This window comes from Lepisosteus platostomus, chromosome 4, assembly GCF_059453375.1.
Source record: "Lepisosteus platostomus isolate fLepPlt1 chromosome 4, fLepPlt1.hap1, whole genome shotgun sequence".
Taxonomy (NCBI): Eukaryota; Metazoa; Chordata; class Actinopteri; order Semionotiformes; family Lepisosteidae; genus Lepisosteus; species Lepisosteus platostomus.
This window is the reverse complement of record NC_142614.1, coordinates 33666859-33686674: the sequence shown is the minus strand read 5'-3', so window position 1 is coordinate 33686674 and position 19816 is coordinate 33666859. Positions and strand designations below refer to the sequence as shown.

Here is a 19816-nt window from a genome sequence, read left to right as displayed (position 1 = left end):
CTTTTTTGAGCCAGCTTCTTTGCTTGCAAATGCTGAAATGGCTTTAAAAATAAGCTCCATCTGAATTTACACAAGACAAATCACTAGACAAGATTTATTAAAATATTAAAGGCCAATAGTATTTTCTTAGCAGAAGAAAGGCTTAGTTTAGCATAACCTGTTAATATATACTATATAGAGCAACTGTTGCTTGAAAAACGAATTTTTTAAGAGGAACTAATATTTAATAGTGATTAACCATTTAAAAGAAAACAAAAGTACAAAATAATTATTATTGGGTTTGTGTTTCCTATGCTTTATTCCACCTTCCAACTGATAGGTTTCTCTCAGTGAGGCTGGCAACCTTTCTCTTTTCGAATTGGTTAGAGAGAGGGTTTCAGTCTTCTATATGATTCTTCAAGCTTTTAGCTTTAATAAATACATTTTGAAAAGGGTATATGTTTTTAACTGAATACTCTGAAAAAGCATAACGAAAGAGTTGCACACCACCAGACCATTTGTTTATGACAGAATTACTTACGCATGATAGAACTTGAACATTATTTTTGTACTCGGTCTCATACTGTATTTCAGGTTACATTCTGGTTTAGAGTTGGAAGCCTTAATTTATCGATCAATCAGATAAATAACCAATGGATGAAAATCCATTCATCCATCTATTTTCTAACCACTTCATTCAATACAGGACCGTAGGAGATAGGAATCTGTCCTGGCAAGCTGTGAGTACAAGGCGAGATACACCCCGTACTGGATGTCAGTCAGTTGCAGGGCACACAGACACAGACTTTCCCAGAAGTCAGTTAACCTACCAGTATGTCTCTGGATTTTGGCAGGAAACTTTGGATGAGGGTGTCAGTGATGGACTGGAGTCTCTCCTGTAGTCAGCCTTGAACCTCCACTAACTGTGTAATCTGTGGTGTTTGGCTGGTTCAGATTATTTCTGTAGGAATTTTAATGCTGGGAGTAAATGAAGTACATTGTTTTTGCTTACTTTGTCCTGAGAAATGCGAAGTGAAGCAGCCCTTCCTGCTCACTTGTCACTTCGTCTGCTGACTAATGTAATATCGTCAGCAGACATTTCACAGCAGAAGTCTTCTAATGTAATATGCGAGCAGAGTCAACAAGTAAGTGGTATGTGGAGGCTAAACCGTCTCAAAGTGTGCAGCAATATTTCTATTACATTAAAAGAGATGTATTTGCGAGTTTGCTTCTTTACAATGTAATAAGGCTGCTTTACGTCTGCTTTATGTACCACTAGTACGCCAGCTGGTACGCCATATGATCCTGGAACTTTGTTGTGTGCACTGAAAAATCAGGATGGGTTTTCATATTTTCTATTTTAATATGTGTCGAATATGCAGCCTACGTACTATGATACAGCGCGCTAATACTTGAGTGGACACCAGAGCTACTGTGTAATTTTATACCATTGTATAGGAATGCGTGCTACGAACGCAAGTGACCAATTGTATTTAAAAAAGTTATCTCCAGCAAATAGGGAGGTAGGAGAATGTGCGTGATTTTGGAACAATGCCAATGTTGTATGCACAGGAATGCATAGAAATGTGTGCTACAAACACTGGCAATCTTGTTAGCACAGGAACGCATGATAGATAACAGAAAAATATTTATGAACTGTTCTAGGTTAATTTGGTCATTGAGAATTTCTGGGGTTCCTATGAAAAGAAGACTTATAGGTGGTACTTGGATGATTTGGTTTGATCAGGGGTGGTTCTTGGTCCAAAAAGATTGAGAACCACAGAACTAGAGGAATAGGTATATAATTAATTGTTTGAGGACTTTACACATCATCATAACTGTTATGTGATAGGTTCACCCATACAGGAACAAATGTCCAAGGACTGTATCCTCTTTAAACTGAAATATCATAAAACTCCATATTTAGAGAATAGTGCATATGTGTAGAAATAGGAAAGAATGTTTTATATATTCAAAGATAAAAAAAGTGTTTGACTACAAGAGCCACTCATCCCGAAAGAGAGAATTGCATAACAAAATAAAAATGGCATTATAATACAAATCTAGAAAATATATGGGAACTTAATCCTTTTGTAAGGTCATGTAATTGAAATAGCTTAGGCCTTTTTAATGGATAAAATTAGTTCATCTAACCTGTTCATTTACTTAGAATGAATGTCCTTAGGTCCAGTCTTTGCATTCTCTCTGCTTTGTTGTTTTGTTTTGACCTTTAAGGAATTAGATGGGCTGAACAGCCTCCTCATTTTGGCAGAAGTTATGTTCCTATGGTCTGTGACAGAGAAACTTTGACTTTCCGTTTATTTTAATGTTCAAGAACATTGCAAGTTATGTTGATGTTTTGTTGTGATCTCATAATTTCTTATTATTTTAATTGGAAGATAAATCTACTGGATTTTAAAGATATTTTTGTCTCTGAACTAACACATCCATTTCTCCCTAACTAAACAAGTCGGCAAGCTAAGCAAATCTTTAAGTGAAATTCTTGCCTTTTTTCACAGGAGAAGTGATTTGTTTGTGGGGCTGGGAGAGTCACATCAGTGCTTATTATAATAAATGTGGCTGCAGGACTACAGTCTTCATAGTTCAGAGATCAAAGAAGGAAATAGGAAGTTGAGAAACATTTGTGACAGTTCTATGAAAAAGAGCTCGCAGGCAGCTAGTGCCACTTGCTCTGACAAGTCTGCGGTGCATACAACTTAACGCATAAAGTTCATGGAGTTCTGAGAGCCAACTTTGACAAGTTAAATCACGCCTGTACATGTACAGTTTGCTTGCACATAGATGAAAATTCTGACTGGTTTTGTTTAAAAAACAACTAGTATAGGACTGGTAAAGGGAACATAACTAACTTTGTAGAGATGTAGTTAATTTACGTTTTACTAACTGAATATAAGTAGTACAATATGAAGGAGCAACACCTGTAAAACGTGCTTTTGGTGCGTACATTCTCTTGTAGAGACTTTTAAGTTTTACTTAAAGTTTTACTTAAGTTTTTACTTTTAAGTGTTCTATCAAGTGTGACTTGTGAGAGTTTTTTAGCAGTCAGTGTGCAATGTAGAACAGAGGGTTGGAAAGTATTAAATAAATTAAGAGTTAAGTTAGCAGAATTTCTAACTGAATTGCAGTGGCATATCTAAGTAGCATAGGAGCTGTGTGGCACTTGGAGATGCTGGAGTTTGGATGGTAACCAATAAAAATCAGCACAATGTGTTCTCGATTTCATGGTTACTGACCTATGCCTTTGCCTTTTCTGCAGAGTGTCTAGTAAAATGAGCCAGAGCAGTTCTGACTTGGAGAAAGCCAGTCATGGTTCAGTGGAGAGCCTTACCCAGTCCCTGAAGGGTCTCGGCAGCAGCTTTGCCACAGCCTCCTCCGACAGCTTATCAGACTCCAGGATATTCGGTGATGTTGGTGAGTGTCAGCTTTTGCTCTGTGGAACATACAACATGGTGACAGGAATACTACTTCACAGCTTTTATCCTGGGTATAATTCTGGTCTAAGGTACCTTCTGTATGGAGTTTGCATTTTCTCTTCATAACTTTCTGGATTTTTTGTTTGTTGCTCTGGTTTCCTCTAACAGTTCAGAGACAAAAAGTATAGGTTAATTGGGATTAATTGTACCCCGTGATGGACTGGCATCTCACTTAAGATGTTTGTTCCTTGTGCCCATTGTCTGCTGGGATAGCATCCGGCCCATCAGGACCCTGTCTAAGAAGTTATTGAAGATGGATAGAACATAATTGGGCGGAGCGGTGGCTCTGTGCCTAAGGATCTGCGCTTGTGGCTAGAAGGTTGCCAGTTCAAATCCAGCAGCCGGCAGAGGAATCCTACTCTGTTGGGCTTCTGAACAAGGCCCTTAACCCCAACTGCTCCAGGGGCGCCGTACGATGGCAGATCCTGCGCTCTGACCCCAGGCTCTCTCTCTATCTGTGTGTCTCATGGAGAGCAAGCTGGGGTATGTGAAAAGATAATTCCTAATGCAAGAAATTGTAAAGGATTAATAAAGTGATGTTATTATTAATAACAAAATTGATGTGAGTTTTCTTCAAGGAGGGTGATATCCGATAAAAACACCTTAGATTCTAGGTCTCTTTAAAGCAGCAGCAGACAGTTCAGGAGCTGAGAGAAACTGGTTAAACTGATCCTATTAAACCAATAATAACTTGATTTACATTTCAGTTGGGTTGCTGCGTCAGCATGTGCAGGCTGCAAAGGAACAAGTAAAAGGTTTATTCCATGCCGAAAAGAGAAGAAAGAAAACACAATGTTTCAGCCATGGAGCCTTCTGCAGGTAACACCTGTAGAAGACTTCACGGTCAAAACGTTCTTCTCTTTTCAGCATGGAATAAACCTATTACTTTTTTAAAACATTGTTAAAAGTGGTGTTGGAATGAAAATCTGTAGACACACCAGCCCTCCAGGACCAGCATTGGACTTTCCTGTCTTACTCAGTCAATAATTTAAATATATATGGGCATCAACAATTTACTCATTAGGTGTTATTACAGTATTGTTTTTAACAGTTTTGACTGATAAAATAGCTTAGTTTGGGTGAAAAGAAACAAATCTTATCATTTAGTTATCTTTAATGCTCATTGATCAGAAACTTTGTGATTGCCATGAGTAGACATAAACAGTACATGAGCTGACAATACAGTAAGCACTGTTATAGTAGCTTACCCACCATATTTACACTAAAGACAAAAGGGCACTGCTCACAGCTTAATAAACTATATAATATTTATCTATACATTTATTTATGGAAATATCAAATAAAGTAGTTTACATTATAATAAATGTTCAGAATTGTTTTCATTTATTAGAAGTAAATTGGCATATAAGTTTTGACTTCTGGCATCTGTTTTAGCTATAACTTATAATGTAAAATCATTTTGTTACAGAAGAACTGCAAAAAAATGCAGCAGACGTGTTCTATGAAGCAGTGTTCATGCACATGGACAAAAGAAAAACCTTAAACAATAGGCAACAATTACAAGGTTTCTTATATACAAACAGAAGCTTTTATGTTTTTTCTTCCCCTCTGAATTTCTTTGTTTTGAATTCAAGAGGAACCACTTTTTTCTCCTTTTACTTATACTGAACCAGATGAGATTTCTCCTCATTAGGCCGTCAATTCACAACCCAGAACAGCCAAGCCACAGTAACCCTTCCCCCATGGAGGACTTTCTCTGAGGGAGATTCTGACAGTTAAATCAGTAAGTCCCGAGGATTCAAATCAAGGCTAAATCCTTACCCTCTCATAGTCTGCAGTTTAAACTGCTTTATCATACAGAATGGCCATTGCATTTTTATGGTCTCTTCTGCGTAAGGAAGTAGTTCGTGGTCTCGCCACTAATTGTATGTCTTTTCCATGGAGGATAATACAACATTAAACACCCAGACTCCTCCTTGTTGCAACTCACAATGCTATAATTTGGGAGACTTGTGAACTGGAATGACTTTGTCATTAGTGTTCTTTGTGAAACCATCATGCCCAGGATTTTCCTCAACTCTTGAGGTGATGCTCTGCCTTTACAGTATATGAGAAGCTCTGGTTACTTTTAAATTTTTTTTTAAAGATTGTGTAGCATTTTTAAGGCAATCTAGTGGGACAGTTTTCTAGTAGTGATTCCAGTGTACACCATTACCTGGACATAAGTGTTAAGTAACCCTTCAAAGTTGCTTGAGATCTGGTCTGTTAACATGAATCATTACTATGGGGATATTTTAGAAACTTGATCTCTAGTGATGCATGTAAAGTTCAGAATTTTCTTGTTTCCCCTTTCTTTTACAGAGGAAGTGTTAAATTACAGACCATAATAACAAGAAGCATCTAACATTGATATCTTCAGTTTCACTTCACTTCCTGATCTCTTTCCCAGAAATAGTCTAAACAGCTGGGTTTGCAAAAGATAAAATCAATAACTTCCCTTTTATACGAAATTATTGACCATAGTCTCTAGGTCAGTGGTTCTCAATCCTGGTTCTGGGGTACACCTGTGTCTGCTATTTGTATTTCAACTAGGTCATTAATCACCAGTGCTGATTGGTGTCTTTAAGTGATCTGCCTGCTGGTTTAGACTAATTTTTTCTGCACTAATTTTCCTTGGTTTCAAACATACCTCAATCTCAAACAACTTCAACATGAAGAACTTTCTGTACTAGCACCCGTATATCTAAATTAAGTGTTCTTGAGAGGTAATCAGTTGATGATGAAAAGATGTGGATGGGAATGACACTGTATCAGATGATTCTCTCGGTGAATCACTTTTTCCTTCTTTCCTTCTAGACAAGACCAATAGTTGTATTTCAGCTAGCACACCTGGATGAGTGCAGTTCAGAAGCTCACTATTAAATACCATTACAGAGTTCATACCATAACAAATCCCATTGGACTTTTTAAGAGCTAAAAGAAAATTTAAGGGCATCACAGAAAATTAAAATAAAATAGTACCCATGATTAAGGGCTCAATAGGAATGAATATCTTCAGACATTGGGGTACACATGGCTCCAATTCTGGTAATCAGCTTCTCATTAGCACATGTAGTCAAAACAGTCATGGATTTTTGTTTTCTCAGTTCACTACCTTTCCCCCCACAAAATGCTGATTGTTTTTGTCTACTTCATGTCTGCAACTCTGCATCGGCACCACAACTTACCAAATCTAAGTATAAAGCAGCTTCTTAAAATCTATGGATGAAAATGTGTCTTTTCTTTTTTTGAATGAGCAACCAATTTCAGCATCAACGATGCTATAATATCTGGTTTTGGACATACTTTTTATGTAGCATTAAATCTTTATCACTGTGCTGCTTTTTTGGTGAGTTCTTCTCTTTTGTTGTGTTTCACCTATTGAAGATTGAGAAGTAATACAATTTTACAGTTGACAATTGGAATAGTACAAACCCCTTGGCAGTTTCAGGCAGTCTCCTACTGTTAGGCTGTTGCAACATTGTTTAGCTTTGCGGCACTGCATTTCCTGAACTGTGTGCATTTGCGTATGTGTGAGTGTGTCTATGAAGAGACAGTACAGACTTATAAGAATCCCATTGCCCAGCAGCAGAGGGCAACAGGAATAAACACTTGTGCAACATAAGCTGGGTTAGCTGCTTCTTAAGGAAAATGATTCTGCTCAAAGATGAGAAGGTGCAGAGACACCAGGAGGTGGGTGCCAGGGAAATGAATGCAGGGAGCCAAGAGGCATCTCACAGTTACATTGCAGCTGCTAGATACAGTCATTTGTGGTCTAAACTGTTTCAGACCATGCAAGGGTTACTGAATTAAGTTTTGTTTTCTTTAAGATGGGCTCCAATTAGAATGGTAATGTACAGTTTTGTATTGGAAATAACAAGTTGAAGTTAAGACTTATGTTCTTTAATTTAAAATATCAAAATGAATGCTATCACAAGTGTCCTGTATTTACCAGACCCAAGGAACTAATTTCTGCCATTGCATGTTATTTTACTCAATTTATGCATCTTTTATTGTGGCTATGGACCTCTTGCTTACCTATTTTGTCTGTTCAGTTAAGTGTTTCTTTTGCCTAGATTTACCACCATCCATCCATTTTCTAATTGCTTTATCGAATGCAGGGTCACTGGGGAGCTGGAGCCTCTCCCCAGCAAACAGTGTGCGGAAGCGAGATTCACCCTAGATGGTATGCCAGTCCACATCAGGGTGCACTCAAACAAATTCAATTTAATTAACTTTAAAAGTGTAAATAGCATTACACCTTCCTTCTTCTCAATACTGCATGAACTTGATTGACATTTTGTTTTGGATCATTATCTTGTTGAAACCATAGTTGGATCAAAAAAAAATTAAATCACCTTTGGTAACACGGTGCTGTAGCAGTTAGTGCTGCTGTTTCACAGCTCTTGGATCTTGGATTCTATTCTTTACCTAGGTTTCTTTTGTTGCATGCTCTCCCCATGTTTGTGTAAGGTTTTCTCAGGGTGCTATGGTTTTCACCCAAATACACGATGCCTGGGTCAAATGAGGTCTCTAAAAAACATCTGTCTCTGTCCTTTGTGTCTGAAATAGATTGGTATCATGTCCAGAATGTTGACCTGCCTTGCACATCATGCTTCTGGTATAGATTCAATGATGCCATTACTCCAGCAGTACGGATATAATACAAACGTTTCCACAATATAATATATATCACTTAGTTTGATTTCTGTGAGTCGTTCCGTTGAATAGTGATATATAAGGGGTTTGGCAGCATTTATACCTTCACTGCTATAATGTCTGTAGTACCGCAGTGATTATGGCTACCCCTCTTAAGAGAGAAGGATGTTTGCTTCAATTTCCATTGTTTAATGTTAACTATATAATGTATGTACTATTTTCCTTTTATGACCAAGGCACTATTATAATGGGTATGCTCAGGTGTCATTTTTAACAAGAATTATTTGAGGGTAACTTATCCTTTTAAGGCCCAAACAGGACACTTCTATTGTTTCTTCACATTAATACTCATAGCTTTCAAGTTTTCAATGTCAGTAGTTCTCTGATCACAGTTCTTTTTTTCTTTTTTAAGTACCACTCTTCTAAGTGCATTTTCTCACAACATTATTATGGGCCATAGATTTTTTTTCACCTCTGCCATTATTTTAAAAAAGCTCTGGGAAGTTAGTATGACAAAATAGCAAAACTTGTCAAACTGCAGAATGGCATTCAGAACATTGTTTTGGTCTGTAAAGGAGCTGGAAGCAATCATGTCTAAGATAAAAACAATCCAGCATGGCTTAGTGGATGACTGAGATTTTTGCATGATGCATGGAGATTTTGATGAAAATCACTTTAATGCCCCACCTTTTTAGTGCCAGTTACAGAAGATATTTAAATTGTATGTTCTCAAGAGTATGTGAAACATTTTGTACAGGCATTTTACACATATTCTGTTGAACTGTATAAATCAGGGAACTGGTTAAACCCAGGCTCCTTTGACAAATATTTGAAAAATTAAAAGGCTGTGATGTTCTTTTAAAGTAGATGAAACTACAATAAAAAAAAACAGAATAAAGAGGTGATAAAAGTTTTAGAAATCTCTGTTTTCAGTTGAAGAATTCTCTTTATCACTTTTAAAAATCAGATCCACAACCAGTTCAGTGAAAACAGTGAAAGCATTGCACATTGCAAATCATCACTAAAAAACATATTGATGTGTAGCATGAAACACGCAATGCCAATTTGGAAGTTCTAAATTATAAAAGGATGCATACACATATTCACTAAGGAAACTGCAAAACTACATGGAGAGGTACTTTGATTTAGAGGGCGGAGACGGAAACTGAAAGACAAAGAACTAGAAAGAGTGATCTGAAAGTTACATAAAATGATGCATTGTGGGCAAGAGAAACATCTGATAATATTAGTGGTCTGAAGGATTTCAGGTTAATGGGTGCCAAGATGAGTAACATAGAAAAAGAGCAGATTGTGAAAGGTAGTGTAGAGAGAGTTTTTTATTAATATGAAGGTGTTTGGCTGTGTATTTTTATTCTGAAATTTAAGGCCATTGCCCTGTGGGTCCATTGGAATAGGGAGTTGAGGGTTGATTCAAGAGCCCTACATTTCCTTATTTTAAACAAAGTTTAAGATCTATAGTTACCTGAAGAAATGGGTTTGGGCCAAATTGTTCTATGATTCCAGAAGGGTTGTTTGTCAATAGCTTTTTTTCTCCACATTTCTAGGTCACCAGGAAACATCTAATCTGCTGAGCCCATCCCACATCCCCAGCAGCCCTCTGACCTCCTCCCCAGTTTCCCCTCATTCTGAAACCTCGAACAGCCCTGGTCGGTCCCTGCTGCCTCCTCCTCTCCCAGAGAAAAAGCTGGTAAACAGGACCGTGTCTGCCCCAGATGGCTCTGCAGGCAAAAGGGGAAATCCTCACCTGAACTTTAGCAGCTCGGAAGGTAATGTCTGCAGCCAAGACGGAACACAGTTCAGCTCTCCCTCCAGTCCAGTGGACCAGCGGCATTTGTACTCCTCCAATGAGTCTCTAGAGAGGTGCCATCCTAATTTGAGCCGCCAACTGCGCTCCCGAACACTGGATGAGGCAGTGGGAAAGAACAGGAATCGCCTGGGCCCACACAACAGGTCCGGGGTCTCCTCCTCTTCCTCACCCCAGCTCAGTGCCCCCAGTTCAGGCTCCAGCCTTCACCTCCAGACACTTCTCAGCAATATTGATAGCCGGGAGGGCATCTACTCCAAGTTGGGTGGCCTGTACGCAGAGTCTCTGCGACGCCTGGCTCTCAAGTGTGAGGACCACTTTGCCCGCAGTCAGAAAAACCCACTACGCTTTGATGAGAGCAACTGGTCTCTCTTCAAGCTGACCTGCAACAAGCCTTGCTGTGATGCTGGTGATTCTGTCTACTACTCTGCCTCTTGTGCTTCAGATCCCAAGAATACCTATGCTGTTAAGGTAAGGGAATTTAATGCACTTTCTTGCAGTATTATTACAAGGGCCATAAGCTTTTTTAACCTCTGCCATTCTAAAAAAAGCTCTGGAAACATTAAAACCTTGATATTTATCATAGTATGACAAAATAGCAAATCTTCTGAAACTGAACTATGACATTCCTCAGGATTTATGTGGGAATTCTGCATTTTGAAGCATTATGTATAAATATATACAGTACCTGTTGTGCTGATTACTTATATATATTTAGATAAATCCCATGAGAGAGGCATAATTATTATCCTGAGATTTTTGGTTAAAACCAGTGTTGTTTGGTTAAATTCTCCAGTCCACGAAATCAGATTGACACCCAGTTACTTGAAATATACATTATGCAGCAAAATGAGTGGATGTGAATAGAAGTTTTGCCAGACTAGTTTGAGACAAAGATAAACTATATTACCACAAATGTGTTATTTTTGAAGTATGTAGCCATGACATAGTATAAAAATCCCAGCATTCTTGATTAGAAATGATGGCTATATGTATCCAGGATAACCTGGATTATGGAACTCAAACCAGTTCTGAATGGCTTAAAAGACTTTTGTCTTGACTTTTGAATCCACAAGGTATGCTTTGCTCTTCATTCAACAAGGACTGTGTTTCATTTGCTTCATCAAGGACTGTGCTTCATTTGCTTTTCCAAGTGTAGCCCTGTCTTAAGGAGAATAGGTTATAAAAACTGGCTATGATTGCTTAGTAGTGTTGGTTTAAGAACTCCTATAAACACACTGAGTGACTTCCTGACAGTGTCAACATTACAGTCCCTATTCTGCCTGGCTGTGGCGATGTCTAGCAGGTCCCTTTCAATAGTGGCACCTGTACAGCTGGTTCCACCAGCGCACGCAGAAGGAACTCAAGCGGGATTCCTTTTAAAAGGTTATTTTCTAAAAAATTAGAAAAAACCATGGGAGGGTTTCCAGAGATATTTACAAATTGGAAACACTAAAAGCTGGTGGCGAGATCTAACACCTGTCTCACAGATGTTATATTTTTCCGTTTAAAACTTTTACTATACTATAACACATTTAAACACGACACAACTAACATTACTATTACAGAGGAACAAGTAATAGTTTTTTTCCACGCTGAAAAGAGAAGAAAACACAACGTTTTGGCTGTGAAGCCTTCTTCTGGTATAAGAAAGATAGGGCAGGATGATAGGATGTTTCTTTGCAGCCTACGAATGCTGACGCAGCTACCCACCTGAATTTCTATTACAATACACTTAATTCCCAAAAGACATTTTTTTAACCTAGTGGCTTAACACATATACCTAACAGAACTCCATATTCATCTCTGACAACCTGCAGTCCCTGAATACACTTTATTTAACTACCTGCCAGCACAAGGCACAATTCCTGACTAATGTGTCCCCACCTCATCACGTGGTTACACAAGAAAAAGAAATATATTGAGAATCATTCCTATTCTTTCTTCTATTGCCATTGAAAATGTATCTTTAACTTTGAAGTTTGAGATTTGGAGTTTTATTGAAATTTGTTTTGTGGTTTATCTTAGAAAAGGGTGAACAAAAGTTGATATATGTTGAACATATGTTAGCCCACTAGGATTAAGTCTTGAACTTAACATGTCCTCATTTCCCATTTGCAGATCTGTAAAAGCCAGACTCCAGATGCCAAGCAGGGTCATCTTTATGGCCTGGCCGTGCAGCAGACCCTGTTCCCTCACTTCAATCTGCAGCAGGACTGTGGACATTTCATTGCTTGTGTCCCTCAGAGCATGCTGCCCCCTGATGAGGCTGCAGAGCCAGCAGGGCAGGTTGAGCAGGAACGAGTAGTGGTGATCACACGGGAGGTGCCACACCAGAGTGCAGCAGACTTTGTGAGAGAATGGGCCGTCTTCCACAATGCCCAGCCAGAGGTTTATGAGCGGCGTGTCTGTTTCCTGCTGCTGCAGCTCTGCAATGGCTTGGAGCACCTGAAAGAGCGTGGTGTGACCCACCGTGACCTCTGCCTGGAGAACCTTCTTTTGGTTCATCATAGCCAGCTCAGAGACAACAAGGATCAAAAGCAACTCCCTCGGCTGCTCATCAGCAGCTTCGCAAAGGCGAAGCAGAGGGCAGCTGACGATGTTGCCTGCGATCCCAAATTCAAAAAGGACCATGCCAGACTGGCACCCGAAATAGTTTCAGCCACGCAGTACAAAAAGTTTGATGAGTTCCAAACAGGCATCCTCATCTATGAGCTCCTCCACCAGCCCAACCCCTTTGAAGTGAGCCCTAAACTGAAGGAGCAGGAGTACTACTGCGAGGACCTGCCTCCAGTCCCCGTCCTCTCCATCTACTCTTCTGGCCTGCAGCAGCTATCCCGCCTGTTGCTCCAACCCGATCCCATCAAGCGCATCCACATCCAGGAGGCTAAGCGGATTCTGCAGTGCCTGCTGTGGGGCCCTCGCAGGGACCTGATGGAGCAACAGTGGGAAAGGCCTGGTGAACTGGTCCGTCATGAGGGTTTGTTGAACTGGCTGGATGTCAAGAGGGCCCTTCTGATGATGAAATTTGCTGAGAGGTCTCTGGAGCCAGAGCAGAGTACTGAGCTTGAGGACTGGCTCTGCTGCCAGTATTTTTCCTCTTCCAACCCAGTGTCTCTCTCCCACACTGCTGAGCTGCTGTATTTCTCGAAATGACCTGTAAATTCACAAGACACATTTGCATGCTGATTCTGATTACAGATTACAGATAAACAATAACAACATTTTTTAATTTATCTCTATGGTCAAAATGAGATGAGACTAGTATTTTGGAACTCTGCTAAAGAAGTGGATTGAGCCCTAGAACAACCAAGCATCTAGAAGCACATTAATGTCTGAACAAAGAATTTCAGGCAATCTGTCTGAATTAAGATAGTCCCGAAAATTAACAAATACTGTAAGTAGAATTGAGTGAATTTACTAAATTCATAGACATATGTTTGTTTTTTTTGTATGGGTTACAGTGCAATTTGTTCTCTGTCATTCAGTGGAACTGGAGAACTTGGTTTCAACCCCACTTGATCACATCTTAATCTGAAACCACTGGTACGTGACTTGAAATGTCATTATTAATCTTTTTTCAAGTCAGAATTTTAAAATATGTATGTCACCGAACAAGCAAAGAGCCAAGAATGTCTTAAGTACGATGAATCAGGTCATGTACAAAGATACTTGTAAAAAATCCATTGTATTTTTATTACTTACCACTGGATTGTTTGTTTTTTGTTGTCTTGATTTTAATCATTTTAAGTACCTAATGAAACAACCGCTCTTCTTATGTTTCATTTTTATCTATAGTGCTACAGTATATAGTACTAAGAGGTTATGTTGGTTTTCCTTAACAAGGACTCTTTTCCTGTTGATTGCATGGACAAACTACTGAACCAGTACAGCTTTTCTGAAGCTACAAATTTGCTGATAATAGCAAATTGCTGCACATAATCTTAAAATGTACTATTTTTGTTTCTGTAAATCCTGCTTATAACTTTGAAATATCCTTTAGTAATTTAATGTTTCAACTAGATTTGCAAATAAAATGTAAATATGTTTTCAGCCTTCTTTGAATTACATTTTGTGTTTCATTCCCTATTTGTGAGGTTTTGTTCTTTTGTATATCTGGCATTATAATAAAAGAGTGATAAAAGTCCTAATGAGAACATACAAAGTTATAAGCCAGAGGTCATTTTGGTTGTTTGGTTGCCTGTAGTTCATTGATCAAAAGATCCAAGATCCATACAGCCTTTTATTTAAGGATCCCAAAGGGAATTTGCGAAACCCAAGTCTTTTGTTTGCACTTATAAGTGCACATTCTCTTATTGTTACGGATGTCAGAAGAGTATTGGGAGATCCTGCACCGAGTAATAAGCCGAATCCTAAAATACAAATATGAAAATCTATAGCGAGCGTAGTTGATCCAAATCATAATCCAAAAGGCAAAGTTAAAAAACAGAAAAAAGTCCTTTAGTCCACAAAACCAGAAAGAGTAGTCCAGAACAGCAAGCCAGAGACATAATCCGAAAAGCAAAGTCAAAAGGTGGAAAAACAAGTAAAAAAAACCCAGGAGCGATTACATAAACAAGAGAGTACTTGGGGTGAGCTACCAAAATACTGAGCAAAGAATGAAGGAGAAGAAGGTCCTAAAATAGTGAAATAGTGATTAGATGGGACAGGTGAGTGGTTAGGTTTTTTTTAAAGGTTTACGCCTTCTTAAAGGGGACGTATGGGAAGCCAGAGATGTCACGCTTATTTTCTACTTCTGTCCTCAGGTCCTTGCTTCATTATTGATTCTAAAGTATTGACATTGTCAGTACCATTCAGGATTTTAAATACTTCAACAAGTACACTTATAGCCACCTCTGTTCAAGACTGAAAACATTGTTATTTTACCCTGTCTATATGACATCCCCTTCAGGTTGTGAATTAATCTTGTTTCTTATCTTTAACTGAGACTTTTTTAACAAATGTCTCCAGCGCTAATGAACATGGAAGGATAGGTGAACCGCAGTGCTAACATTTTAAATATGTTAATCTAATGATTAATTGGAAGGCACATCAGCAGCCTGTTGTGTGCTTGCACCCCTGTTCAATCCATCTTCTCTACAACTTTAATTTAGCCAGGAAGATAAAATAATTTGTCTAGATTCCTTTGGTATTGTTGTGTAATTAAGATTGATGTTCAGCCTTACTTAAACTGCCTTTATGGTTGTTCAGAGTCATACTGCTGATGACATAGAAAACGACTGTAACAATGAGTTACAGGGGGGTAGGTGATAGGACCAGTTACAATTTGACTTACTGTCATCTCATGAAATTTTACAAGTTTTAGTTTAAAAACGTGAACAGAAGGGATTTTATATCCAGTATGCCATAAAACTAAGGCCAGTTGTATCTTTGCCAAATATCTAATCACTGATTGTTAGAGAAAGACTCTGTAGGATGATAGAAATTCATTGTCAGGAGAGAGGATATTTACATTCTGATCCAGGTAATACTAGAGGTTTTTGCCAGGCCTTTGCAAAGTCTAAAGTTTTCAACAGTGAAATATGTCTGGCGGTGATTTTTTTCCTCAAAGGTGGAATGACTTTTGTTCTGTGTAATATTCCTCATAAATATTCAAAGATTCTTGCATCCTTGGCGGATTTCATTGTTGTGGAATATAGACTAGTGGTGTTACACAAGATGGCTTTACATCTTTTGATCAGCAAAAGATATGTACTATTTCTACTTGGATATTTAAACATCTTGCATTATGCCTTTCAGTTTAATCTTGTCAAAGGTTTCATGATGGAGTTTTTATGGAGTTATTCCAATTTTGAATGATGTGTACCTTTATATATGTTTAGAGAGCTGCTGTGTTTGTGCTGCCATCTGATTTTCTAAGTATAAGTCTGCCTTTTATCCATTGCATTGAAACTTCAAAAGCTATCTTATATAATATATAAATTAGACTAAAGGCAGTGCTGAATTCAGTATGAACTTCAATTTCCATGTAGTTTGTAGAGGCTTTAAATAATGTTTTACTGTACATTACTGGCAGTATGAAAAATCACAAACGTCAACTGATACAATAGCATTCCTGTGGAGATCCTTGATGAAGGAACTGGACATTCTTGACCAACATCCACCCGACTGCCATCATTTAAGCTATCACAAAATGAAAGCCTTTTCATGAATGAACTGTGGAGAAAAGTGCAAAGGCACTTAAGTAACTGAGGAAAAGTTCTGAAATGCAAAACTAGACATTGAATCACTCTTATTAGATACAAATCTCATCAGAATTTACACTTCTGCATGTGTTAATGTTATCAATAGTTTGGGCATAAGAAAGTAAAAGAGAAATTACTGTCAAATACTTTTCTACCAGAGAATTTAGAGATTGTGAGTCAATTATAATGAAGAACACACTGGAATACAAACAATTACTTGGGAAATAAACACATTTTCCTAACAGACTGCACCATTAATAACTGCATAAAAACTCTCATAGATATTCAGAATTATTCTTCATTAAAACACATTGAGAATTGTTTTGTTATAGTTCTTAGGGAAGTCCCTAAGAAAGATGGAAGACCGTCTTAAGTATGGCAAGTCCCAGTTATCAAGACTCATGCAGGGAAGCAGAGGTGTGGGAGATTAGGGTCTACCCTTGCTCCCCAATTTTTTTCCCCAACATTGTTAAATTCCTTAACTTTCTGAATAGATAAGAGAGGGTTGTTGGTATTACTGGAAGTGCATTGTCGTTGTTTAAATCTTATTTAACTGAGTTTGCAACCCTGAAAATTTTAATCACTATACCTTGAAGTTTTTGCTGTAGCCAGGTAAATCTATTGAATGTATTTATTTCAATGATCTATAAAATTAGTATTTAACATTTTTGTTTTCATTCAAATTTTAAAAAGTTGTATGGGGCTTACAACTTGTATCAGAGCAGTGCAAATTCCTGAGTTTCTAAACTACCCATATTCAAGTGTACAAGCTGTAATAGATAATGCAACATAAGAAGAAGGAAAAACCACCTGTCAGAGGAGAATTTGCTACACTGATACAATGCCAAAGGTACTTATCTTCAGTTGATCAAATTGATAGAGCTTAATATAATAATAATAATAATAATAATAATAATAATAAACTTTATTTTATATAGCGCCTTTAAAGGTGGCTTCTCAAAGCGCTTTACAGGATGACAATAACAATAAATAAGAAGACTACAACAATAAATAAGAAAATTTCACAAGATAGGACACAATTATAATTACAACAATACAACAATAACAATAGAGGAGACCGTGGAAGGTGGTATTAAGAAGAGCAGAGGGGTGAAGAATGGAACCAGTTAAGTAAAGGCTTTTCTGAAGGTTTTGAGTCTGGATTTGAAGGAGTTTAGAGAAGGTGACTCTCTAATATCCTTGGGCAAAGAGTTCCAGAGCTTGGGGGCATAGCAGGAGAAGGCCCTGTCGCCCATACAATGTAGACGGGCTTGGGGGACAGTAAGGAGGGCAGAATTTGAAGAGCGGAGGTTGCGAGTCGGGGAGTAGGGCGATAAAAGTTCAGACAGGTATTGAGGTGCCGGCCATGTAAAGCCTTATAGGTGAGCATGAGGATTTTAAAGTCTACGCGGAATGTGACCGGAAGCCAGTGCAAGGACTCCAGGATAGGAGTAATGTTTAAGCTTAAGGTTCTGTTTACTGATTGTTGGAAATGATGTACATGAACTAGGATAGTTTTTATGATTTGTTATTCTTCAAGAGGGTAATTGAACAAATTGGGCAAAAACTGCAGGGGATGTGTGAACTTGAGCTGGACAGGGCTTTTTTTGCTGGGTGTCCGTGCACTTGCAGTGTTGCGACCAAGAGCTGCACCACTTCTACAAGTGATGCTAGCATTACTGTAGAAACCGTGGGGCTCACGGTGTGTTAAATGGTGAATGACTTAGATGGCGTATGTTGGATTAAAAGTATACACTGTACTTAAACACCTCCACTGCTATCTCCCCAGTACCAGCAACTGTTTGACTCTATAGAGTAGAGGGTTAAATCTTTATACTCATGGCCACATGGTTGTGGGTTCAAATCCCAATGAAACCTGAAGTTTGTTTTGCGAGCAGCCATATCACCCTACAACTCACAACTGGGAACCCACTAAAGCTAAGCAGGTGTGAGCCTGGTCAGTACCTGGTTAGGAGACCTCCTGGGGAAAACTAAGGTTGCTGCTGGAAGAAGCATTAGAGGGGCAGTAGGGGGCGCTCATCCTGAGGTCTGTGTGGGTCCTAATGTCCCAGTATAGTGACAGGGATACTATACTGTAAAAAGGTGCCATCCTTCAGATGAGACGTAAAAACGAGGTCCTGACTCTCTGTGGTCATTAAAAATTACAGGGCGTTTCTCGAAAAGAGTGGGGGTGTTACCTGGCCAAATTTCCCATTGGCCTTCACTAATCAGGGCCTCCTGATAATCCCCGTCTATGAATTGGCTCCATCACTCTGTTCTTCTCCCCACTGACAGCTGATGTGTGGTGAGTGTTCTGGCGCACTTATGCTGCCGTTGCAATATCCAGGATGATGCTGCACGTTGGTGGTGGAGGGGAGTCCCCATTACCTGTGTAAAGCGTTTTGAGTGGAGTGTCAAGAAAAGCATTATACTGTATAAGCATGAGGAATGTATTATTATTATTATTATTATTATTATTATTATTATTATTATTATTATTATTATTTTGGTACAAGGATCATAGGTGAGCAGAGAACTCAGAATTGACAATTCCATACCCACTATAAAAATCTTACATATCACAGATAAATAAAATATAATCTTGACAAAGCCTTCCCATTCATGTGGAAACTTGCCATCTCAGTCATTATACTTAGAGGACTCAATTTACTTAAACTGTGTTAACAAAACTGTAGGCTGATTTTGCTACCAGCATTCTCTTTTTGATGACTATCACATCTGACTGATAATTTCTAGCTTCACTTTTTGTGGGAAAGGTTTTGGTCCGATTTATCACTTATTTGTATTTTAAACACAATATTATGAGTATATTTAAGCACATATCGGCTATAGGCAGTAATAAATTAACAATACTGACAAAAAGCTTGTTTACCACTTTTATTCTTCTAATTTTCTGTATTTCCGCTACCCTATATTAAACAAGAAATATTAAACATTGAAATTTGAACTTTAATTTTTACAGTAACTCAAAGACACAACTTTGCCTATTGTGACACCTTTGTTTTATAGAAATGTCATTGCTTCTGTGAAGAAGGAGAGTACTACAAATCCGTTTATAAATATTTTCATATGCATTCTTCAGTATTGCAACCAGTTATCCCATAGTTGAAATGTGTCTGCATGCTGTGTTTATTTACAGCAAAATATTCAGTGGGTTTTGATTTTGTTACTTTTGTATTATATCAGATTAAGTTGTTTTTTATGTGGTGTTATACAATTCAGATCTGTTTAGGAATAGATGAATAGGGATGTTTCAGCATTTAAATATGCTTTGGCAATACACTTGATGTGGTCAAAGTTTGGTCCCAGAATACTTGTGGTTGGTGAATTCCTGTCATGAGTTTACAAAAAAGCTTGCATAAAAGTACTTTCTGTATTATGTACAAAGCCACCTCTAAAAATCATTTTTGAAATATGAACATAACACAGTGAGACACAGACATTGGTCTTTTGTCCATTTTTAAAAACCTGCAACATTTCTCAGACTACATAAACAGCTAGCATATGCTGGTAAGAAACATCTGGTAAGCTTCACACAGTGTGGAACCTTAAGTAAGTAGTCATCTGAGTAAGTAGCATTTCCTTTATTAATGAGTCACTCACTATCTCATTCTGTAAATTAAGGATATGAA

The 19816-nt window shown here is 38.2% G+C and overlaps 1 protein-coding gene across 3 annotated transcripts in view; it reads left to right on the top strand.

The window, feature by feature from the left end:
* prag1 (PEAK1 related, kinase-activating pseudokinase 1) overlaps window positions 1-14015 on the top strand; it is a 35579-nt gene extending 21564 nt beyond the window's left edge. For all 3 annotated transcript variants that reach the window (XM_088629447.1, XM_088629446.1, XM_088629445.1), the window contains exons 4-6: window positions 3257-3411; window positions 9698-10428; window positions 12079-14015. In XM_088629447.1, coding sequence (XP_088485573.1) covers window positions 3257-3411; window positions 9698-10428; window positions 12079-13113 — 1921 coding nt within the window. In that variant the 3' untranslated portion in view covers window positions 13114-14015. The remainder of the gene's footprint in view (window positions 1-3256; window positions 3412-9697; window positions 10429-12078) is intronic.
* Window positions 14016-19816: the final 5801 nt, after the last annotated feature.